The 25,563-nt window shown below is 42.1% G+C and overlaps 1 protein-coding gene across 4 annotated transcripts in view; it reads left to right on the forward strand.

Annotated features, from left to right (window-relative positions):
• LOC137371926 (low-density lipoprotein receptor-related protein 1-like) overlaps positions 1–25,563 on the forward strand; it is a 1,827,029-nt gene that overhangs the window by 1,193,699 nt on the left and 607,767 nt on the right. For all 4 annotated transcript variants that reach the window (XM_068035008.1, XM_068035009.1, XM_068035010.1 and 1 more), the window contains exon 32: positions 18,131–18,280. In XM_068035008.1, coding sequence (XP_067891109.1) covers positions 18,131–18,280 — 150 coding nt within the window. The remainder of the gene's footprint in view (positions 1–18,130; positions 18,281–25,563) is intronic.

Below are 25,563 nucleotides of genomic sequence, written 5' to 3' on the forward strand. Positions count from 1 at the left end.
AAGCCACACACCATCCTGACTTGGAACTATATCACCGTTCCTTCACTGTCACTGGATCAAAATCCTGGAACTCCCTTCTTAACAGCACTGTGGGTGTACTTACCCCACATGGACTACAGCGGTTCAAGAACGCAGCTCAGCACCACCTTCTCAAGGGCAATTAGGGATGGGCAATAAATGCTGTCTGAGCCAGCGATGCCCACATCCCATGAACGAATAAAAAACGTTTAGCCTTGCATTATTAGGTAGCTTTAAAATTTCTGAAATAATATTTCTATAAATACAAAACAGAAATCCAGCCATCAGATTAGGTTGAACTGTTAATATTTGTGAACTCTAGCTGAGATGGGAATTGCAGTAACACAATTCAAAATGTGAATTTAAAATGCATAGAAAATGTAAATGGTTTCACTTAGGTGTGAGTGCCGTGTTCACATCATTCAATCTGCAAAACTCATAGGGTTTGGATATTGAAGGCACAAAAGCCCTGTTTATTGACCTATTTAGTTTCCATCTTGCATCTCTCAAGAATCCAATCCCCAAAAGCTAATTTTGAGGGCCAGATCTGCACAGCAAGTAATAGGATTTGAGAAACCAAAAAAAAAACCTGAGGTTTTAACAGAAGTTACTTTTATGAGAATTTCTCCTGGTATTGTTTGAACTAAAATTGTTGTGTAGAGATAAATTGCTGTTGGTATGAAATTAGTCCTCTATAACTTCATTTTAAATGAAGTCAGTTGTAAACATCAGATATTGCAAAACAGTCTTCTACCATTCTTGTAAAGTTGCAATTTAGTATTTTATAGGAAAATCAAACTCTCTGAAGTTGGATTTTTTTATTGTTCACTTCAATTATTGTTTTTTTTCTTAAAATATTTATTTGAAAATTGTGTCGAGTCAATTTTGACCCTTGAGTGACTGACTGCTGAAGTGGATCCTGCGAGTTTGAGGCCCTGACCTCATTAAATATTGTAACAGGTGAGCTGCAGGGTCGGGGTAGCCATTGGCAAGGTAAGTTGCGATGGCGGAGTTGGCGCAGAGTGTTGCGATCAAGGAGGGAGGGGGTCCTGAGTCAGCACGGGCTCAAAAAATAATTCAACCTTTGTCTTTAGTGGGCCTCCAGTTCCAATGCCTGTGGGACTGATTGCATTGTGCACGGCGCAGGTTCTGCCCTAAAATGGCAATCAGGAACTTATCTGCACGATAGGATTCTGATTACCACACGAAAATAGGGTCGATCGCTTGAAACTGGACACCTTTTAAAATGGAGCCAGCCACATTGCTGGTGTTAGAGGAGTGTTGAGGCTACCGACACCATCTGAAGGTTGTTACCTCCCTATCAACACCAGGTGAAGGCAGTGAAAATCGTCCCCTGTGTGTTATATATCCATTTGATTTGTATCTGCTATAGATATGATTTATTGGCTATAGAAAGGTTAAGTTTTAATTTAGCAAATCTACACCAGTTCAAGGATAATCAGAATGGAATATTACTGCCAGATTCCCATTTGCATTTTTTAGGAAGATAATTACAGGATCACGAGTTTAATTTTCTGTTGTGCCTTTGTGCAAACTAGTGTATTTGGAATTGTTTCTGTTGTTCTTCTACAACAGTCGATTCCTCTTTGCTCAAAAACTATTTTTATCCCTTGCTTTGTCATTATTTCTGACCCAGAAACAAACTAGCAGAAATGTGTAATTTACAAACAAACATTTTGCACTATGTGATTTCAATAATCGACATGGAGGACTGGATTTTATATGGGCCTCCCTGAGGCAGGTGGGGTGGGCCATGGAATTGCAATGGGTGGCGGGGGAGGAGAGCCCATCGCCACTTTGTCACCAAGTGATTTTGCTGGGGAGGCGGGGATAGGACGACGACAGCCTTCCCGCCCAGAGGCAACTAGAGGCCCTTAAGTGGCCTATTAATGGGCACTTAGGGGCTTCTTCCCACCGACGCTGGGATCTAAACAGTGGCAGAGGGTGCCTCCGCCAGGCAGGGAGGGTGCCTAGTAAAACAAGGAGCCCTTGCTGTGGGCCTGGAGAAGTTTCCTCCTTAATGGGCACTCTGTGGCCCAGGGAGGACCCTGCCGGCAAAATCTCCACCAGCATGGACCCACCCCCCTCCCCCTGAACTTCACACCCACCCTCTCACCTCACCTCGCTTGGGCCTTCTGGACTTGCGACGGTGACTCCGCCTCACTCACCTAAGGTCCAGGGGTCCAGTGTTGGGCTTGGGTCCAAGGCCTTTGCAGTGCCGTCAGTGACCACTGTTCCTGATGGCGCTGCAGATACTACTGAGCTGCCGGCCCAGCGATTGGCCGGCAGCTCTTGGAGGTGGGATCTCTGTCTTTAAAGGGACAGGGATCCCAGAGACATAAATATTGCCTCCGGAACAATGGAGGATTGCACTGTGGGGCATGAAAAGACCGAGGCGGAGTTCACCCTGCCTTTTCAACCCGGAGACAGAGTCCTGTCTCCTCCAAAAAATCCAGCCTGGGGTGTGTTGCAGAATGGTCAATCAGGATGCAGAGTAATAAGGATTCTTTAATGCTTCTCAAGCAGCTAATAAACTAATTAACTAGGATAAATATTGGATTATGTTAAACTTATTGTGTAATGCACAACTTTTGTGGTAAATGGTTAAACAGATTTGTGAAAATCCCAATTTATGCAGGAGGTACTAGGTTGTAGGTACACATCCACTCTCCCGCTCCAGCAAAATCACTTGGCCACGAGTTGGCAATGGGTCCTCTGCCCCTGCCAGCCATTGCGATCCTATGGCAGATCCCGCCCCCCCCCTGCCGACTCAGAGGGGCCCATAAAATGCAGCACCCCACGTCTGTCATTGAAATCACATTGTGTAAAATGTACAATGTCAAAACACAACCTTGTAGGAAATCCATGTTGTATTTGGCTTTCATTGAAAGTAAAGTTTTACAAGTATTGATGAAAATGATTTGGAGCATACTGTATTCGAGAGTGCAGGCAAACCACTAGTTTTTTTTATAGAGTCATAGAGTAATTTACAGCAGAGAAGGAGGCCATTTGGCCCATCAGGTCCATGCTGGCTCTCCACAGAGCTTTCCAATCAGTAAGATACCCCTGTTCAATAACCGTAGCCCTTCAAGTCTATGTCTCTCAGGTGGCTATCAAACTTCCTCTTGAAGTTATTGATTGTCTCTGCGTACACCACCCTTGTGGGCAGCGAGTTCCAGGTCATTACCACCCACTGTGTAAAAAGGTTCTTCCTCATATTCTCCCTGCATCTCTAGCCCACACTTTTCATCTGTGTCCCCTAGTCCTTGTATCATTAGTTAATGGGAACAGTTTTTCCATATCTATCTTATCTAAGTCTGTCATAATCTTGTACAGTTCTATTAAATCTCCCCTCAATCCCCTTTGTTCTAAAGAGAACAAACCCAGCTTTTCCAACCTAACATTGTAACAAAAATCCTCCATCCCTGGAATTATTCTGGTAAATCTCCTCTGCACTCTCTCAAGGACCCTCACATCCTTCCTGAAGTGTGGTGACCAGAACTGGACACTCAACTCTAGTTGCAGCCTAACCAGGCTCTATAAAGGTCCAGCATAACTTCCCTACTTTTGTACTCAGTGCCTCTATGTATGAAGCCCAAGATCCGATATGTGTAACTAACTACTCTCTCAATATCCCCTGTCACCATCCAAGATCCCACTGTTCCTGCACACTTTGTAGAACTGTACCATTAAGCCTATATTGCCTCTCCCTATTGCTTCTGCCAAAATGCATCACCTCATACTTCTCACTATTGAATTCCATCTGCCATCTGTCCGCCCACACCACTAGCCGATCTATGTCCTGTTGCAGGCGATTCATATCATCTCCACTGTTTGCCACACCTCCAACTTTCGTATCATTAGCAATTTTCAGATTCTGCTCAGTGTTCCAAGATCCAAGTTATTTATATCTAGCAAAAAAATCAGTGGTCCCGGCACTGGCCCTTGGTGAATACCACTGTCTACCATCCTCCAGTCTGAAAAGCAATCATTTACTACAACTCATAGTTTTCTGTCCTCAAGCCAATTTTTTATTCAATTGGATACCGACCCTCCTATTCCATGAGCCTCAAATTTTGTTAACCAGCCTTTTATGTGGTACCATATCAAACGCTTTCTTAAAATACATATAAACAATATCCACTGCATTCCCTTCATCGACCTTCTCTATTACTTAATCAAAAAATTCAATTAGATTAGTCAAGGATAATCTGCCTTTTACAAATCTGTGCTGGCTATCCTTAATCACCTTGAACCTTTCGAAGGAGGGAATTTTATGTTCTTCTCTGTGGTGGGAAGAGCATGTAATTGGGTGGGATGGTAGCAGGGGGACTCCACCACCTTCTGCTTCCAGCAAAATTAAGTCCGTGGTGGGAAGGCCTGTGATTGGCTTTCCCACCCCACCACCAATTGAGGCCCTTAAGTTGGCAATTAATGCCCACGGAGGTGGCAAAGGCTTTAAACTGGAAGATGTGGGGAGGGATCTACAAGAAACGCAAGCAGCCTAAATGAATGTGAACAAAACAGGGAAGGAAATATTGGAAAGAATAAAGTAAGGGCGGATATTGATGGCAAGGGAATAAATCAAGTTATATTACAGGAGTCTAAAAAGACGGTTAAATATAAAGTGAAAGTAAATCCTATTAAAAATGAATTAAAATGTACAGCAATGCAAACGGTATCCGTAATAAAACAGGGAGCTGGAGGCAATCATGCATTGGGAGGAACCAGACATATTAGGGATTACTGAGACATGGCTACAGAAAAATCAGGACTGGGTATTCAACATTGCAGGGTCGAACATATTTAGCAAAGATAGAGAGTGAAAAAGGGGACATGGAATAGCTGTACTTATTAGGGATAACATAATGGCAGTAGAAAAAAGGGACACATCCATCAGCAAGACAAAAACAGAAGCCGTATGTATAGAGATAAAAGATAATAAAGGTTTAATCATACTAATAGCTGTCATCTACAGACCACCTAATTGTGGAAGGGAGGTGGAGGAAGAAATATGCAGAAAAATTAGGCAGTTGAGTAAAAAACATAAAATAATAATCTTGGGGGGATTTCAACTATCCTGATGTCAATTAGACAGAAGAGGTAGGTAAAGGGGATAAGGGAACAGAGTTCCTACAATATGTACAGGACTCCTTTCTAACCCAAATGTAAAAAGCCCAAAGAAAAACAGAAAATGCTGGAAATACTCAGCAGGTCAGGCAGCATCTGAGGAGAGAAAAACAGAAATAATGGGCTGAATTTTATCAGCACGCCATGCTCTGCGGCAGCACTCTGTGAAGTCGGCAGCCTTCCAACACAGAAGTGCCACCACAGAGCCTCCACAATATTACGCGTGGGGGCTCATTTAAATGGAGGGGGCGGAGTGGCCGCCCCCGATGACGTAGAGGGGACAGCCACCACGTCGTAGGCAACGGCGTCTGGCGCCACTACTCAGGTGCAGGCACCATTTTAAAAGGACTTCAAGCACTTCAGGTTAATATAAATTTTTAAAGTGTTGCAACAACACATGGCATTGAAATAAAACATTAAAAGATATGGGCCCTTTCCCAACCCCCACAATGGTGTTTTTCTTGTCCGATCTGATGGAGATGTATTTTGGTCCCAGCGCAAACTTTCCCTCCCAGCCTCCACACATTTGCCCTTCAACCCCTTCCCACCATCCCCACAGTAATAAGAAGTGTTTGTCCCGCTCCCCCCCCCCCCACTGACCTGAAAATTAAACACAACCCACCCCCCACCCCCCACCACCATTTTCTCACATCAGAACTCCGTTGCAGAGTTCCGAAGGTTTGCAATTTGTGGCTGGCGGCTGTAAAATCGGCGTGGGACGGCTGCCGGAGTTGGTAAGGAGATTTGCATTTATTTTACATATTTTTAATATTGAAATGGAGGCCCCACCGCTTGGCGACGGGGGTGGAGGGGGGGCAGCACTGAGGCCTCGCCGCCGCCGCGAATATGCGGCGTGGCCTTCTCAGCGTCGTGGGATGTGGCGGGCCACTCCCGCATGCATTTTACGGACCTCCCTGCCACGATCCACGACGCCGAAGGGCTGGTAAAATCCAGCCCAATGTTTCAGATCTGATGAAAGGTCACAAAGACCTGAAACAGTAAATCTGTTTTTCTCTCTGCAGATGCTGCCTGACTTGCTGAGTAATTCCAGCATTTTCTGTTTTTGTTTTAGATTTCTAGCATCTGCTGTATTTCACTTTTGCAGTAATGTAAAAAGCCCAACAAGTAAAGATTCACTATTGGATCTAGTAATGGAGAATAAACCAGATAAGATAAAAGAAGTAAAAGTAGGGGGACATCGAGGCAATAGTGACCATAATATAATATGCATTAAGATGATGATCAAGAAGGACTTAAGTATGACGAAAACCAGGTTAATAGATTGGAGAAAAGCTGATTCTTAGGGGCTAAGAATAGATCTTGGGAAAATAAAATGGTCAACAACATTGGCAAACAAAAATCTAGAACATCAATGGTAAACATTTAAAACAATACTGAACAGACTGCAGGAAAATATATATTCCACTAAAAGGAAAGAACAAACTAAACACTAGTGGATTCCATGGATGAATAAAAACATGAAAGAACAACTGAGGGTTAGGAAAGCAGAATACATTAATTACAGAGGAGTGCGTGCTAAGAGAGAATATGAACAGATTAGGAGAGAAGTAAAAAAAAAACAATTAGGAAGGCAAAAATGAAATAAGAAATTAAATTATCAAGGAACATAAAACAAAATAGTAAAATCTTTTACAGGCACATCAATAAAAAAGGAAGGCTGTGATGTGAATAGGACCATTAAGTGATAGACAGGATAACACCACAGGTAACGATGGAGAGGTGGCAGAAATATTAAATAATTATTTTGCTTCGGTGTTTGTCAGGGAAATAGAACGTAGACATGACATTGAATTATGAGATGATCAATGAGATAGGTGCATTTAAAATAAAAGAGGGGATGTATTGAATAAACTAATCAAACTCAAGAGGATAAAGCCCCTGGTCCAGATGTATTGCATCCTCGCATCTAAAAAGAACCTAGGGAAGAGATAGAAGAAGCATTACTGCACATATTTAATAATTCATTAGAGAAAAGAGTAGTGCCAGAAGACTGGCAGATAGTTAATGTAATTCCTATATTTAAGAAGGGACACAGAACATGTCCAGAGAATTATAGACCAGACAGCTTAACATGAGTGGCAGGAAAAATAATGGGATCCCCACTAAAGGAGAAAATAGAAGAACATCTAGAAATGAGAAATAATGAATAGTCAGCATGGATTTCAAAAGGGAAAATCATGTTTGACCAAACTTATTGTATTTTTTGAGAGAGTAGACAATGGTAGTACGGTAGATGTAACTTATCTGGATTTTCAAAAGGCCTTTAATAAGATGTGCCATAATAGACTAATGAATATGTTCAGAGAATGTGGAACATAGGAGTAGGAGTAGGCCATTCAGCCTATCAAGCCTACTCCGCCATTCAATATGATCATGGTTGATCTTCCATTTCAATGCCTTTGTCCCACATTATCCTCATATCCCCTTATGTCATTTGTATTTAGAAATCTGTCGATCTCTGCTTCCAACATACTCAATGACTGAGCTTCCACAGCCCTCTGGGTAGAGAATTCCAAAGATTCACAACCCTCTGAGTAAAAGAATTTCTCCTCATCTCTGTCCTAAGTAGTTTCCCTCTTATTTTGAAATTGTGTCCCATGGTTCTAGACTCCCCAATCAGGGGAAACATCTTAACTTCATCTAGCCTGTCTATCCCTTTAAGTATTTTGTAGGTTTCAATGAGATCACCTCTCATTCTTCGAAATGCGAGAGAATACAGGCGTAGTTTCCCCAATCTCTCTTCATAGCACAGTCCCGCCATCCCAGGAACAAGTTTGGCAAAACTTTGTTGCACTCCCTCTATGGCAATAATATCCTTCCTATGGTAAGGGGACCAAAACTGTACACAGTACTCCAGGTGCAATGTAACCAAGGTTCTATACAATTGAAGTTAGACTTCACTACTCCTGTACTCTTGCGATAAAGACTAACATACCATTAGCCTTCTTAATTGCTTGCTGAACCTACATTTTAGCTTTCAGTGACTTATTGACAAGGACACCCAAGTCCTTTCGTACATCTACACTTTCTAATCTCTTAGGATTTAAGAAATACTCTGCACATCTATTCCTCCTATCAAGTGGAGTCAGGGGACAAGAGGCAGAATAGATTACTAGCTGGCTTCATGAAAGAAAGTGGAGAGTGGGACTAAAGGGTAATTATTCAGAGTGGCGGAAGATGGTAAGTGATGTCCCACAAGGATCAGACCTGGGACCACTGCTGTTCACAATTTACATTAATGATTTGGACTTTGGAATCAAAAACACAATTTCTAAATTTATAGATGACACCAAATTGGGGGTATAGTCAATTCTGAGGAGGACTGCAACAAATTGCAGGAGGACACTAATAAACTTGCAGAATGGGCAAATAATTGGCAAATGAAGTTCAACATGGATAAATGTGAGAAAGTACATTTTAGTTGGAAGAATAGGGAGGTCACTTCTTACTTGGAAGGTGGATTAGGGGAACAAAGCGATCTCAGAGTACAAATACGCCAGTCACTAAAATAAAAGCAAAATACTGCGGATGCTGGAAATCTGAAATAAAAACAAGAAATGCTGGAACCACTCAGCAGGTCTGGCAGCATGTGTGCAGCACCAGTCACTAAAAGTTGTGCCACAGGTTAGCAGGGCCATTAAAAAAGAAAACCAAACACTAGGCTGGAGGGATGGTATTGAAAATAAGGGTGTTATTCTAAAGCTATATCGAACCTTGGTTAGACCACACTTGCATGCAGTTCTGCTCGTCATATTATGAAAAGGATATAGAGGCACTAGAGAGGGTGCAGAGAATATTTACAAGGATGATACCAGAAATGCATGGGTATTCATGTCAGGAAAAGGTTGACAGGCTGGGTCTCTTTTCTTTTGATAAAAGAAGGCTGAGGGGTGACCGAATAGAAGTAAGTTGATACAAACAGAATGTTTCCTCTTGTCTGGAAGAGCATAACTAGAGGCCATCAATATAAGGTAGTCACCAAGAAATCCAATAGGGAATTCAAAAGAAACTTCTTTACCCAAAGAGTGATGGGAATATGGAACTTGCTATCACATGGAGTTATTAAAGCGAATGGTACAGATGTATTCAAGGAGAAGCTAGACAAGCTTATGAGGGCAAAGGGAATAGAGAGTTACTATGATCAAGTTAGATGAGGAAAGATGGGAGGAGGCTCAAGTGGAGCATAAATGTCGGCATGGACTGGTTAGGGTGAATGCCCTGATTCTGTGCTGTATATCCTATGTAATCATATGTAATTTAGATTGGGAAAAATAGAAAACAATTGCTGTTGAAGTTCTGCACATACAGCTGGTAGAGCCATCACCTGATTGGGCCATGGTGTGTTCATACATTGTAGTCATGAGGATTGTTGGGTTATACTCACAAATCTTATGCTTTGTGATGCTCACCACACCCTTCAAAAGAACTTCTGGTAATTTAAAAGCAAAATACTGCAGATGCTGAAAATCTGAAATAAAAATAAGAAATGCTGGAAATACTCAGCATCTGTGGAGAGAGAAGCAGAGTTAACGTTTCAGATCAGTGACCTTTCATCAGAACTGGCAAAAGTTAGAAATGTAATATGTTTTAAGCCAATAAAGCAGGGGTGGGGCATAAGATAAAAAAGGGAAGGTGTTGATAGGTCAGGGTCACAGAGAATAACTGACCAGAAGGTCATGGAGCAAAGGCAAAAGGTATGTTAATGGTGTGCTGGAAGACAAAGCGTTAGTGCAGAGAGGGTGTAAATTGACAGAAAAATGAACAGCCCTGGCCCAAAGCACAAACATGAAAAGAACAGTGGTTAAAAAAAAAGAATGATGACACAAACTAAAACAAAATAAACAAAGAAAAAAGAAAAATAACTAAAAATAAAAAGGGGGGCCCGTCATGCTCTGAAATGATTGAACTCAATGTTCAGTCCAGCGGGCCATAGCATGCTTAATTGGTAAATGAGATGCTGTTCCTCGAGCTTGTGTTGATGCTCACTGGAACACTGCAGTAAGCCCAGGACAGATATGTGGGCATGAGAACAGGGAGGTGTGTTGAAATGGCAAACAACTGGAAGCTCGGGATCATGCTTTCGGACTGTGCAGAGGTGTTCTGCAAAGCGGTCACCCAATCTGCGTTTGGTCTCCTCAATACAGAGGAGAACACATTGTGAGCAGTGAATACAGTATACTAAATTGAAAGAAGTACAAGTAAATCGCTGCTTCACCTGAAAGGAGTGTTTGGGGCCTTGGATAGTGAGGAGAGAGGAGGTAAAATGGCAGGTATTACCCCTCCTGCGATAGCATGGGAAGGTGCCTTGGGAAGGGGATGAGGTGTTGGGGGTAATGGAGGATTGGGCCAGGGTGTTGCGGAGGGAATAATCCCTTCGGAATGTTGACAGGGGAGGGGAGGGGCAGATGCGTTTGGTAGTGGGATCACGCTGGACTTCTTCCCTTCCTCGACTTCTCTGTCTCCATTTCTGGGGATAGGTTGTTTACTAATATTCATTATATCCTCACCGACTCCCACAGCTACCTGGACTACACTTCTTCACACCCTGCCTCCCGCAAGGACTCCATTCCATTCTCCCAGTTTCTCCGTCTCCGATGCATCTGCTCTGATGATGCAACCTTCCACAACAACACTTCTGATCTGTCTTCCTTTTTCCTCAATCGAGGAATTCCCCCCCCCCCCCCCCACTGTGATTGACAGGGCCCTAAACCGTGTCCGGCCCATTTCCCGCACCTCTACCCTCATCCCTTATCCTCCCTCCCAGAACCGTGACAGGGTTCCCCTTGTCCTCACTTTCTACCCACCAGTCTCCACATCCAAAGGATCATCGTCCGCCTTTTCTGCTACATCCAGCATGATCCCACTACCAAACACATCTTCCCCTCCCTCCCCTGTCCACATTCCGAAGAGATTGTTCCCTCCACCACACCCTGGTCCACTTCTCCATTAGTCCCAACCCCTCGTCCCCTTCCCATGCAATCAAAGGAGGGGTACTACCTGCCATTTTACCTCCTCTCTCCTCACTATCCAAGGCCCCAAACACTCCTTTCAGGTGAAGCAGCAATTTACTTATACTTCTTTCAATTTAGTATACTGTATTCACTGCTCACAATGTGGCCTCCTCTACATTGGGGAGACCAAACGCAGATTGGATGACCGCTTTGCGGAACACCTTCGCTCAGCCTGCAAGCATGACCCCGAGCTTCCAGTTTCTTGCCATTTCAACACCCCACCCCTCCCATGCTCTCATGCCCACATATCTGTCCTGGGCTTGCTGCAGTGTTCCAGTGAACATCAACGCAAGCTCAAGGAGCAGCATCTCATATACCAATTAAGCACGCTACAGCCTGCTGGACTGAACATTGAGTTCAATAATTTCAGAGCATGACGGGCCCCCCTTTTTATTTTTAGTTATATTTTCTTTTTTCTTTGTTTATTTTATTTTAGTTTGTTTCATCATTCATTTTTTTTTTACCACTGTTTTTTTTCATGTCTGTGCTTTGGGCCAGAACTGTTCATTTTTCTGTCAGTTAACACCCTCTCTGCACTGACGCTTTGTCTTTCAGCACACCATTAGCATACCATTTGCCTTTGATCCATGAACTTCTGGTCAGTTATTCTTTGTGGCTCTGTCCTATCAACACTTTCCTTTTTTTATCTCATGCCCCACCCCTGCTTTATTTGCTTAAAACCTGTTACTATTCTAACCTTTGCCAGTTCTGATGAAAGGTCACTGACCTGAAACGTTAACTCCGCTTCTCTTTCCACAGATGCTGCCAGACCTGCTGAGTATTTCCAGCATTTCTTGTTTTTATTTTGAACTTTTGGTAATTATTATTTTCCAGGGGTCTCAAACCAATGTTTGTCAGTTGATTAAATGGAAGTAATCCTTCTTGGGACGGTATAATGATGCACTATGACAGCAATAGATTTAGTTTATTTCACTAAGTGCTAATGTTACATATCAGCCTGAGTATGTAAGTCAGAGACCTCTTAATTATTTTGTGACAGTGTTATAATTAGCAACATGTCTGAGAAAATCTGCTGCAGCCATGAGGAAGTTTGCTTGCAAAGCCTGAGAACTGCAATGAGCTCTGGATATAATGGGATAGAGTTTCTGGTTTGGACGTAATTGCTGATTCTGGTGCAGATTGTGCCTTCTATGAGAACAGCTTCTCCCCCTATCAGCTTCTCAAGACGAGGCAGTGGCGTACTGGTATTGTCATTGGACTAGTAACCCAGACACCCAGGTATTGCTCTGGGGCCATGGGTTCGAATCCCACCACAGCAGAAGGTGGAATTTGAATTCAATTAATAAATCTGGAATTTAAAGCTAGTCTAATGATGGCCATGAAACCATTGTCGATTGTTGTAAAAACCCATCTGGTTCACTAATGTCCTTTAGTCCTGTCCAGGTGCTGTCCTTACCTGGTCTGACCTCCATGTGACTCCAGATCCACAGCAATGTGGTTAACTCTTACATGCCCTCGAAATGGCCTAGCAAGCCACTCAGTTCAAGGGCAATTAGGGATGGGCAATAAATGCTGGCCTGGCCTGCGACGCCCACATCCCATGAAAGAATTAAAAAAAAATCCACCTCAATTTGCTGCTCAAATGTATTTGCATATTGCTAAATGCAAAATCTGCCATGAAGTAGTGCAATGAGTGTTTTAAAACATGATTTTTTTTTAGCAAAAGATTTTCCTTGAAACATTTTCCTTTTATTTAAAAGTGGTTACTTTGTGAAGTTTGATTAAAATAGCAGAAAATCGGTGTATCACAAAAAAGAAGCATTTTTAATCGCAGCGTCAATTAAACTGTATTCTAATTATATTGGAGTACATTAGTTAGTTTCTCAGTAAAATAAAAGAAAAATCATGCGTGGGCTTCCTCCGGGTGCTCCGGTTTCCTCCCACATGCCAAAGACTTGCAGGTTGATAGGTAAATTGGCCATTAGCAATTGCCCCTAGTATAGGTAGGTGGTAGGGAAAATATAGGGACAGGTAGGGATATGGAATTAGTGTAGGATTAGTATAAATGGGTGGTTGATGGTCGTCACAGACTCGGTGGGCCGAAGGGCCTGTTTCAGTGCTGTATCTCTAAACTAAACGAAACATAAAAGATCGCAGCAACTTGGGTTGTGCTGAATTCAAATTGCACTTAAAATTCCACAATCTTTTCTGCCGGTTTTGCTGATTTCAGCAAAATTGTGTTGAAAAAATCAGCACACTTGAGTGGAAATGCCACTCAAATATTTTTTAAAATCTGAATGAAGGTATTCATTTTTGTTTCAAATTTAATCATGAAACAAATTTTCAATAAAAAGGTTACTGTGGTCAGGGTTAAGTAAGCAGATCTCCTTTATGGTCAACATCATACACCTTGTGATGGAAGAATTAATCAAATTAACCTTCTGTGATGGATTTTGTGATCCGATACCTGAGCCAGGCAGCGCTACTGATGTTTGATCAGTCAGCCTGGCTTCTTGGCGGGACCTGTAGGAATAGAACTGCCATTAAGATTTGTGATTCTTTCCATTTGCCTTCAGATAACCCAACAAATCGATGTCCAGTAGATAAGGTATTCCAACATAGACAAGCACCAAGAAGTTTACCACTGCTTTGTGCAAGTAAACACCATGGTCTCAGCCAGCTGAACTTTAGCAATACCCTTACACACACTTAAGAGCCTCTAAGATGTAGCTTTCCTCAAACTTTAACTGAGTTTTCTGAGATTACATAAGTGTCCTTTGTCGCTTTATACACCCGCTATCCAGCAAACAGAAAAAACTCTGCTTATGTGGATTTCTTAGTAGTTTAACTTGGGCACCATTAAGCATGATGATGGATTTCTACCTGTGTCAGATACTGAACTGGCCAAAAGGCATGAGACAACAGTGTCAGTAAATCTGGTAACCCTGAATTGAAAGATACTATAATCATGGCACTAAGAGACTGTTAGATCTGAGCTAAATTATCTATAGTTTGCTTGATTATTAATCCTCTATTAATTTATGCATTGCCTTGTCATTTTTGTTCTTCAAATACTTACTTTTCATTTGTCCCCATCTCACAGCTACAGTGATTACTCACTGAACTTTAAAGCTTAACTGCTAACTTACAAAGTCTTTCAATTGACAGTGTGCTCCCCGATGGTAAGATCTCGGGCTGAATGTTATAAGCCCAAACAAAAGAAAGGTGGTCCGCCAAAGCAGGCCGCATGTCTTGGAGCCACCGCGATCCTAAACAGAGCGACTCATTTAAATAGCTGGGGCAGGCCGCCAGCCCCCCCCTCGCCCCGATCACGTGGAGGGGGCAGACTGTCCATCCCTGTCAATGGCATCAGCTGCCTGTGCGTAGGCGCTGATGCAATTTTTAAAGGGCTTTGAGCCCCACCGTTAAATTTAAATATTTAAAGCGCAAGGACATAAAAATAAAGACATTTCTTCTGCCCCTCTCCCACACCCCATAACAATTAAATTAATTACTTGCTCTGTCCCCCCAAAACACTTACCTTATCCACCTGACCTTCCCCTCCCCCAAAGTGCATAAACCTTTCCCACCATCCCCTACACCAATGATATAACTTTGACCCCGTTTACCACCCCCCACCCCACTGAGAAACGTACCTCCTCCCCCCTCCCTACAAGTGTTCCACCTCATTTCCCTGGATGGGGATCCGATGGCGCGGGAGGGTCAGCCACTGGGCTGAACATCAGAGTGGGACCTCAGGCGAGGATGTAAGTATAATTAATGCATTCATTTAAATTTATTTAAATATGCAAATGAAGGCCCCGTCACCGAGCGGCAGAGGGGCCGCCATGAGGCCTCGCTGCACCGGCAATATCGGGCTCAGCCCTCCAGGCATCGGGGTACGTGGTGTCCCTCTTCTGGAGGCATTTTCCGCACCCCAATCCCACCAAGAAACCTGACATCGGGGTGGGGGGGAGGTCTGTAAAGTACAGCCCCTTGTGTGCATTTCACAATTAACTCAGCAGTTCACAGATGTATTGTACTGATAAACAGAAGAAAGAAAAATCCTGGCAATTCCACTGTTTTCCTCTAATCATCAGTAGATTCCTCTGCTTTCCCACTGGGCTGCCTTCAATTTAGAGGCCTAGTTTAACCACCTGAATTCCCACCCATTTTGTCATGGGGCTTCACTCTGATACTTCAAAACCTTCCTATTTTTGAAACTCACTCATGCAACCATCTGGCCTCGAGCAAAATATTGACGCAAAATTTGCTCAAGCAAAACTGTTAGTTAGACTTCCTGCATCCTTCAGCACCAAAATATTTGTTCACAAAGTTCCTGGAATTGCAAGCTGATATTGGTGTGGCAAGAGCAATAAGCATCTGGGACCTGTGTGAACAGTGCATCTCCTTAAACAATGAGATTAAAGGATTCTGAAATATACAGAAGAAGGACTGAGAAGGAGAGTGAATTTGAGTGGGTAATTCAATGTCAAGTCAGGTGCAGAAGAGAAATAAAGAGAGGGAATAAAGATTGGATTAAGAGAGAAATTTAAAAAGAGACAGACATGTCAAAAAAAAAAATTCAAGAAATTACATTTTTAAAATCTCCTCCAACAATTCACCACCTGAAGGAATGAGATTCCACATTTTTAGTTTTTCATTTTCTGAGCAAGAGAGGTTGATTAGCAATCATTGACAATTATCACATCAATAAAAGGGTACTTACACCATTAATTTCTATACTTAACTTTCTGTGGCAAGTTTAATGGACAATTAATGTGAAAATTCTGCACCTTCATGAAAATCGTGGGGACATTAAGCACGAGATGCGGCACAAATCGGTCAGCAACCTGTGGCAAGGAAGAGATACCCTGTGAATTGTGAATTAGCTCAAGTTGCTGACCGATTTGTGCCGCATCTCGTGCTTAATATCCCCACGATTTTCATGAAGGTGCAGAATTTGCACATTAATTGTCCATTAAACTTGCCACAGAAAGGTAAGGATAAGGATAATCAGCCAGCAACTTGTGGTAATTCACAATTCACAGGGTACCTCTTCCTTGTCACAGGTTGCTGACCAATTTGTACATTAGTAACAGCATGTGTTCACACACCATTAATCTTCAGCAAATTCTGCACATTAACTTTTTCATTGTTTTTGTCCCACCTCCTGTGCATGAAAAAGCTAACAATTTTTTCCCTTATATTAGCTTTTTAAAAATCCACCTTTTCTCTAAAACTAACAACCAGAAAATAATCTTACCCCTAAATTAAAGCTGCTCAATGTTAAACTTCCTTTTTTTTTTCTACATACATATGATAAAATGTATATCTTTGGAAATTCTGTTTTCTTAAACATGAGTAGAATTTATGGAATGATTTTATATTTAAGTTCAAAGTTATATGTGGTAGGTTAGGATTTGATTCCTGAAATAATATTTACAGAATGGATTAGGTTGCTGAAAATATGAAAATATAGAATGTTAAATGCATATCAATTGTGTTTAACTATATGCAGGCAGAGGGCATTAATTGAGGTTTCACTTGAGCACATGTAAAGAAGCTTTACTGCAACTGTGGGTAGTTGAGTTAGGAGGTGTATGCTTGTAATAGTTCACTCTGTAAATAAATCTTAGACTGAGTAAAGATTGGCTCTAATACCAGTCCTTCACCAACTGGCTTCCTGGAATATAACATAGAATACGTTTGGCAAAATTGTTTAATTATTTTAATATTTCACTGGGAAACATCAATCAAAACTTTTGGGGCAGATTTCATATGGTTTCCCAGGATTGATTTTGAGACATGACGTGAAGTAAGTGTAACAGATTTGAGGAAAAAAGGTGACTTCGGACCTATAGTTCCCAAAGTTCTCCAGAACTAGGGTTTCCATCCTGTCATTGCTGGGTGTGATGTAGACTAATTAATAGAGCTTGATTGCTATAATTAGTCAACAACTCTATTATAATTGTATCATCCGATTACCAGGATGGTATAAGACAAACAAGATGAATCGTGATCTTTTCTCACCTAGCAATTCCTATGTTCCTATGATTTTCTGATGGGATTTGCCCACTTTTCTGCCATAACTTTGGCGACAAGCAGGAGAAACCCTGCAGAAATTCACCTCCAGAATGTGAATAAACTTCTCAATCAAATATATTCTGATGCCATCCACTAAATGTTGATTATAAGCTAAAGTGCCCATCTGGGGGGGTCTTAAAGATCATTTTTTACAGTACATAGAAGTCAAAAGAATTTTTATTCTCTAACTTCGAAGATTCCCATCATAATACTATGTGATGTTGCAACATATTGTAAAATGCCAGATAACATGTCCAGTGGCGCAAATATTTTCCATCCTGTAATTGCACCTTGGAACACTAATGTATTCCTAACTCGTTTGTGTGAAATTCCTGTCTCCATCAGGCATTAACCAACTTATTTAAGCAGTTAACACTTCCACCAGAATTTTGAAAGGAATATTTTAGACAAGTGTATAAATCTCTTATTTACTACTATTTAACAGTGTAGTTTCAGGGCTTTTCTCAAAACAGCAAATTTTAAGTGTGGCTAATTAACATGTCACTTTAACAAAATTCAGGAATAAGCCATTACACAACCTTTTTGGCAATGAAGCAGGAATTTTGGCTGTCATAATATATGGCAATGCATTTGCTCTTTGGCGGCAAGTTCACTGGTGTTGAATATTTTAAAAGCATATTTACTTAAGCTGTTCCAAAAGTCTTAAATTCACAGTACTTTTGTTGTAGGTAATTAGTGGCAGAAAGAAACCACAATCGGGTGAATTGCAGGAACTGCAGTGACTTATTTTTGAATCTTTAGCTAAGATTCAGACCAAACTTTTGGCATGCATTTTATTAAAAATGTGCTATTCTGCTTTTGAAAAATGCTTTACCTAAAATGCACATGATTTAATTAAAATTGTTGTAATTTACTTATAGGCCTTTCAATTAATTATGCTGAAAACAAGCTGTACTGGATTAGTTCTGCAACTGGAATCATAAACAGATGTAACCTGGAAGGTGGTAATTTGGAAGTGATCAGCTTAATGACACAATACTTAACCAAAGCAACAGCCCTGGCTATTATGGGTAAGTATAAGACCATTGTGACATAGAAGTTTTGTTGGGCAGGATGTTTGTTTGGATGTTAGTTTGCTAATTTGGGGGTTAAAATTCCTTCTGTTGATATTTTGAGTGACGTAAGTACAAAAAATTATCGACAGGAGGAACTTTATTCCTCGAGACCATAGCCAAACAACAGCAACACACAAACTTCCTCATTTTGGACATAATGAGCTAAGAGTGTCCTTGTGATAGCATTACAAGTGAAGCATATTCTTGTTTTTGGCAGCACTGAAATTGTTCTCTTCACTTCTAAATCTAGAAGTTTACAACATGCAAATAGGTCATTTGACCTAACCAGATGTGTTGGAAGTTTCCCTTCTCATGACCAAATAGCCTTAAATCATATTTACCCGCCCTTCTTCTTCTTCAAGCACCCATCCAACCTAATTTTGAACACTGACAGTTTCTGCCTTAGCCGTGAATCCTGGCAGTGAATTCCACAGCCTCACAAATATGTGTAAAGAAGTTTCTGTAGCTCTCTGTTCTGACTATCTTGCATTTAATCTTGTGTTTATGGCCAATATTCTCCACAAAGAGACAAAAGCAATTTTCTGGTCAAAAATTATAAAGTTAATAAAAATTGCCAATTGCCCTTTGAAGAAAATGTTATTCTCCAGTGTTTATCAGTTATAAAGAAATTCCTAATGATTTTCAAAAATTCTTAAACTATCATCTAGAAGTTGCTATTGGTGATAATCTACATATAGATTGGGCAAACCAAATTAGCAATAATACTGTAGAAGAGGAATTCCTGGAGTGCATACGTGATGATCTTTTGGACCAATACGTTGAGGAACCAACTAGAGAACAGGCCATCCTAGACTGGGTATTGTGTAATGAGAAGGATTAGTTAACAATCTTGTTGTGCGGGGTCCCTTGGGGAAGAGCGACCATAACATGCTAGAATTCTTCATTAAGATGGAGAGTGAGAGAGTTGATTCCGAGATGAGGGACCTGAATCTAAATAAAGGAAACTATGAAGGTATGAGGCGCGAGTTGGCTACGATAGATTGGGGAATGTTACTTGAAGGGTTGACAGTGGATAGGCAAAGGCGAGCATTTAAAGAGCATATGAATGAATTACAACAGTTGCTCATTCCTGTCTGGCGCAAAAATAAAACAGGAAGGGTGGCTCAACCATGGCTTACAAAAGAAATTAGGGATAGTATTAGATCCAAGGAGGAGAAATATAAAATGGCCAGAACAAGCAGCAAACCTGAGGATTGGGAGCAGTTTAGAATTTAGCAAAAGAGGACAAAGAGAATGAATAAGAAGGGGAAAATACAGTATGAGAGTAAGCTTGCAAAGAACATAAAAACTGACTGTAAAAGCTTCTATAGATTTGTGAAGAGAAATGTGGGTCCCTTACAGTCAGAAACGGGAGAATTTATAACGGGGAACAAAGAAATGGCAGACCAATTAAATACATATTTTGGTTCTGTCTTCACAAAAGAGGACATAAATTACCTCCCAGAAATGTTGGGGAACATAGGGTCGAGTGAGAAGGAGTAACTGTATGAAATCAGTATTAGTAGGGAAATGGTGTTAGGGAAATTGATGGGATTGAAGGCCAATAAATGCCCAGGGCCTGATAATCTACATCCCAGAGTACTTAAGGAAGTGGCCTTAGAAATAGTAGATGCATTTCTGGTCATTTTTCAAAATTCTGTCGACTCTGGAACATTTCCAATGGATTGGAAGGTAGCTAATGTAACCCCACTATTTAAAAAAGGAGGCAGACAGAAAACAGGGAATTATAGACAGTTACCCTGACATCAATAGTAGGGAAAATGCAAGAGTCCATTATAAAAAATGTAATAGCAAAGCACTTGGAAAACAATGACAGGATCGGACAAAGTCAACATGGATTTACGAAAGGGAAATCATGCTTGACAAATCTACTGGAATTTTGTGAGGATGTAACCAGTGGAATAGATAAGGGAGAACATGTGGATGTAGTGTATTTGGACTTTCAGAAGACTTTCGGTAAGGCACTACATAAGAGAATAGTGTGTAAAATTAAAGCACATGGGATTGGGGGTAAGGTACTGACATGGATAGAGAACTGGTTGGCAGACAGGAAACAAAGAGTAGGAATAAACGTGTCTTTTTCCAAGTGGCAGGCAGTGACTAGTGGGGTACTGCAGGGATCAGTGCTCGGACCTCAACTATTCACAATATATATTAATGATATAGATGAGGGAATTAAATGTAATATATCCTAGTTTGCAGATGACACAAAGCTGGGTGGGAGTGTGAGCTGTGAGGAGGATGCAGAGAAGCTCCAGTGTGATTTGGACAGGTTGAGTGAGTGGGCAAATACATGGCAGATGCAGTATAATGTGGATAAATGTGAGGGTATCCGCTTTGGTGGCAAAAACAGAAAGGCAGATTATTATCTGAATTGTGATAGATTGGGAAAAGGGGAGGTGCAGCGAGACCTGGGTATCCTTGTGCACCAGTTGCTGAAAGTAACCATGCAGGTGCAGCAGGCAGTTAAGAAGGCAAGTGGTATGTGGGCCTTCATAGAGAGAGGATTTGAGTACAGGAGCAAGGATGTCCTGCTGCAATTATACAAGGCCTTGGTGAGACCACATCTGGAGTATTGTGTGCAGTTTTGGTCTCCTTATCTGAGGAAGGATGTTCTTGCTATGGAGGGTGTGCAGCAAAGGTTCACCAGACTGATTCCTGGGACGGTAGGACTGACATATGAAGAGAGATTGGGTTGATTAGGCTTGTATTCGCTAAAATTTAGAAGAATGAGAGGGGATCTGATGGAAACCTACAAAATTCTAACAGGACTGGACAGACTAAATGCAGGAAGGATGTTCCTGATGGCGGGGGAGTCCAGGACCAGGGGTGACAGTCTAAGGATAAGGGATAAGCCATTTAGGACTGAGATGAGGAGTGATTTCTTCACCCAGAGAGTGGTGAACCTGTGGAATTCTACAACCACGGAAAGCAGTTGAGGCCAAATCATTAAATATATTCAAGAAAGAGTTAGATATCGTTCTTAGGGCTAATGGGATCAAGGGATACAGGGAGAAAGCGGGAACAGGTTACTGAGTTTGGATGATCAGCCATGATCGTATTGAATGGCGGAGCAGGCTTGAAGGGCCAAATGGCCTATTCCTGCTCCTATTTTTCTATGTTTCTATGTTTGTATAATGGTTGAGAACTGCTTAAAGTATCCTTCTGACACTCCTCTATTTTAACACTGGCATTACTTTGCTTTATGCCTCTTAAAATAACAGACAGAGAAATGTCAGACAAATAGGAGCAGGAGTACGCTATTTGGCCTAACGAGCCTACTCTGCCATTCAATAAGATCAGGGCTGACCTTTTATATTAACTTCACTTTCCTGCTCTATTCCCATATCCTTTGACTTCCTTAGTGCCCAAAAATTTAGCAATCCCTGTCTGGAATGTACTCATCGTCTGAGCATCCGCAGTCCTCTGTGTTGGAAAATTCTAAGGATTCACAGCCCTTTGAGCGAATAAATGTCTCCTCATCTCAGTCCGAATGGATTGTCACCTTATCCTGAACCTATGACTTCCTAATTATAGACCATCCAGCCAGGTGAAATAGCCTCTCAGCATCTACCTGTCAAGCCCTCTAAGAATGTTTCATTGATTTTACCTCTCATTCCTTTAAAATTCAGAGGATATAGGCACATTCTAATCAATCTCTCCTCATAGGACAGCCCTCTCATTCCAGGAATCAATCTAGCGAACCTTTGTTGCACCTCCTCTAAGGTAAGTATATCCTTCCTTACGTAAGGAGACCAAAACTATGCACTACTCCAGCTGTGGTCCCACTAAAGCCCTATATAACTACAGCAAGACTTCCTTACCTTTATACTCCAACTCCTGCAATAAAGGCTAATATACCATTTGCCTTCCTAATTGCTTGCTGTATCTGCATGTTAATTTTCTTTGATTTGTGTACAAGGTCATCCAAATCTCTCTGGATACCAACATTTAGAACATAGAACATAGAACATTACAGCGCAGTACAGGCCCTTCAGCCCTCGATGTTGCGCCGACCTGTGAAACCATCTGACCTACACTATTCCATTTTCATCCATATGTCTATCCAATGACCACTTAAATGCCCTTAAAGTTGGCGAGTCTACTACTGTTGCAGGCAGGGCGTTCCACGCCCCTACTACTCTCTGTGTAAAGAAACTACCTCTGACATCTGTCCTATATCTATCACCCCTCAACTTAAAGCTATGTCCCCTCGTGTTTGCCATCACCATCCGAGGAAAAAGGCTCTCACTATCCACCCTGTCCAACCCTCTGATTATCTTTTATGTCTCTATTAAGTCACCTCTTCTCCTCCTTCTCTCTAACGAAAACAACCTCAAGTCCCTCAGCCTTTCCTCGTAAGACCTTCCCTCCATACCAGGCAACATCCTAGTAAATCTCCTCTGCACCTTTTCCAAAGCTTCCACATCCTTCCTATAATGCGGTGACCAGAACTGCACGCAATACTCCAGGTGCGGCCGCACCAGAGTTCTGTACAGCTGCAGCATGACCTCGTGGCTCCGAAACTCGATCCCCCTATTAATAAAAGCTAACACACCATATGCCTTCTTAACAGCTCTATTAACCTGGGTGGCAACTTTCAGGGATTTATGTACCTGGACACCAAGATCTCTCTGCTCATCTGCACTACCAAGAATCTTCCCATTAGCCCAGTATTCTGCAATCCTGTTACTCCTTCCGAAGTGAATCACCTCACACTTTTCCGCATTAAACTCCATTTGCCATCTCTCAGCCCAGCTCTGCAGCCGATCTATGTCCCTCTGTAACCTACAACATCCTTCGGCACTATCCACAACTCCACCGACCTTAGTGTCATCCGCAAATTTACTAACCCACCCTTCTACACCCTCATCCAGGTCATTTATAAAAATGACAAAAAGCAGTGGCCCCAAAACAGATCCTTGCGGTACACCACTAGAAACTATACTCCAGGATGAACATTTACCATCAACCACCACCCTCTGTCTTCTTTCAGCTAGCCAATTTCTGATCCAAAGCACTAATTCACCTTCAATCCCATACTTCTGTATTTTCTGCAATAGCCTACCGTGGGGAACTTTATCAAACGCCTTACTGAAATCCATATAGACCACATCCACGGCTTTACCCTCATCCACCTGTTTGGTCACCTTGTCAAAAAACTCAATAAGGTTTGTGAGGCACGACCTACCCTTCACAAAACCGTGCTGACTATCTCTAATTAACTTATTCTTTTCAAGATGATTATAAATCCTATCTCTTATAACCTTTTCCAACATTTTACCAACAACCGAAGTAAGGCTCACAGGTCTATAATTACCAGGGCTGTCTCTACTCCCCTTCTTGAACAAGGGGACAACATTTGCTATCCTCCAGTCTTCCGGCACTATTCCCGTCGACAATGACGACATAAAAATCAAGGACAAAGGCTCTGCAATCTCCTCCCTGGCTTCCCAGAGAATCCTAGGATAAATCCCATCTGGCCCAGGGGACTTATCTATTTTCACACTTTCCAAAATTGCCAGCACCTCCTCCTTGTGAACCTCAATCCCATCTAGCCTAGTTGTCTGTATCTCAGTATTCTCCTCGACAACATTTTCTTTCTCCACTGTAAATACTGACGAAAAATATTCATTTAACACTTCCCCTATCTCCTCCGATTCCACACACAACTTCCCATTACTATCCTTGATTGGCCCTAACCTATCTCTAGTCATTCTTTTATTCCTGATATACCTATAGAAAGCCTTAGGGTTTTCCTTGATCCTATCCGCCAATGTCTTCTCGTGTCCTCTCCTTGCTCTTCTTATCTCTCCCTTTAGATCCTTCCTGGCTAGCTTGTAACTCTCAAGCGCCCTAACTGAGCCTTCACGTCTCATCCTAACATAAGCCTTCTTCTTCCTCTTGACAAGCTCTTCAACTTCTTTAGTAAACCACGGCTCCCTCGCTCGACAACTTCCTCCCTGCCTGACAGGTACATACTTATCAAGGACACGCAGTAGCTGCTCCTTGAATAAGCTCCACATTTCGATTGTGCCCATCCCCTGCAGTTTCCTTCCCCATCCTACGCATCCTAAATTTTGCCTAATCGCATCATAATTTCCTTTCCCCCAGCTATAATTCTTGCCCTGCTGTATATGCCTGTCCCTGCCCATCGCTAAGGTAAACCTAACCGAATTGTGATCACTATCACCAAAGTGCTCACCAACTTCTAAATCTAACACCTGGCCGGGTTCATTGCCCAGTACCAAATCCAATGTGGCATCGCCCCTGGTTGGCCTGTCTACATACTGTGTCAGAAAACCCTCCTGCACACACTGGACAAAAACAGACCCATCTAAAGTACTCGAACTATAGTATTTCCAGTCAATATTTGGAAAGTTAAAGTCCCCCATAACCACTACCCTGTTACTCTCGCTCCTGTCAAGAATCATCTTTGCTATCCTTTCCTCTACATCTCTGGAACTATTTGGAGGTCTATAGAAAACTCCCAACAGGGTGACCTCTCCTCTCCTGTTTCTAACCTCGGCCCAGACTACCTCAGTAGACGAGTCCTCAAACGTCCTTTCTGCCGCTGTAATACTTTCCTTGATTAACAATGCCACACCCCCCCCTCTTTTACCATCTTCTCTGTTCTTAGTGAAACATCTAAATCCCGGAACCCGCAACATCCATTCCTGTCCCTGCTCTACCCATGTCTCCGAAATGGCCACAACATCGAGATCCCAGGTACCAACCCATGCTGCAAGCTCACCCACCTTATTCCGGATGCTCCTGGTGTTGCAGTAGACACATTTTAAACCAAGCTCTTGCTTGCCAGTGCCCTCTTGTGTCCTTATAACCTTATCCCTGACCTCACTACTCTCAACATCCTTCACACTGGAACTACAATTTAGGTTCCCATCCCCCTGCTGAATTAGTTTAAATCCCCCCGAAGAGCACTAGCAAATCTACCCCCCAGGATATTGGTACCCCTCTGGTTCAGGTGAAGACCATCCTGTTTGTCGAGGTCCCACCTACCCCAGAAAGAGCCCCAATTATCCAGGAAACCAAAACCCTCCCTCCTACACCATCCCTGCAGCCACGTGTTCAACTCCTCTCTCTCCAAATTCCATACTTCGCTAGCACGTGGCACGGGCAACAACCCAGAGATAACAACTCTGTTTGTTCTCGCTCTAAGCTTCCACCCTAGCTCCCTGAATTTCTGCCTTAAATCC

This window comes from Heterodontus francisci, chromosome 7, assembly GCF_036365525.1.
Source record: "Heterodontus francisci isolate sHetFra1 chromosome 7, sHetFra1.hap1, whole genome shotgun sequence".
Classification (NCBI taxonomy): domain Eukaryota; kingdom Metazoa; phylum Chordata; class Chondrichthyes; order Heterodontiformes; family Heterodontidae; genus Heterodontus; species Heterodontus francisci.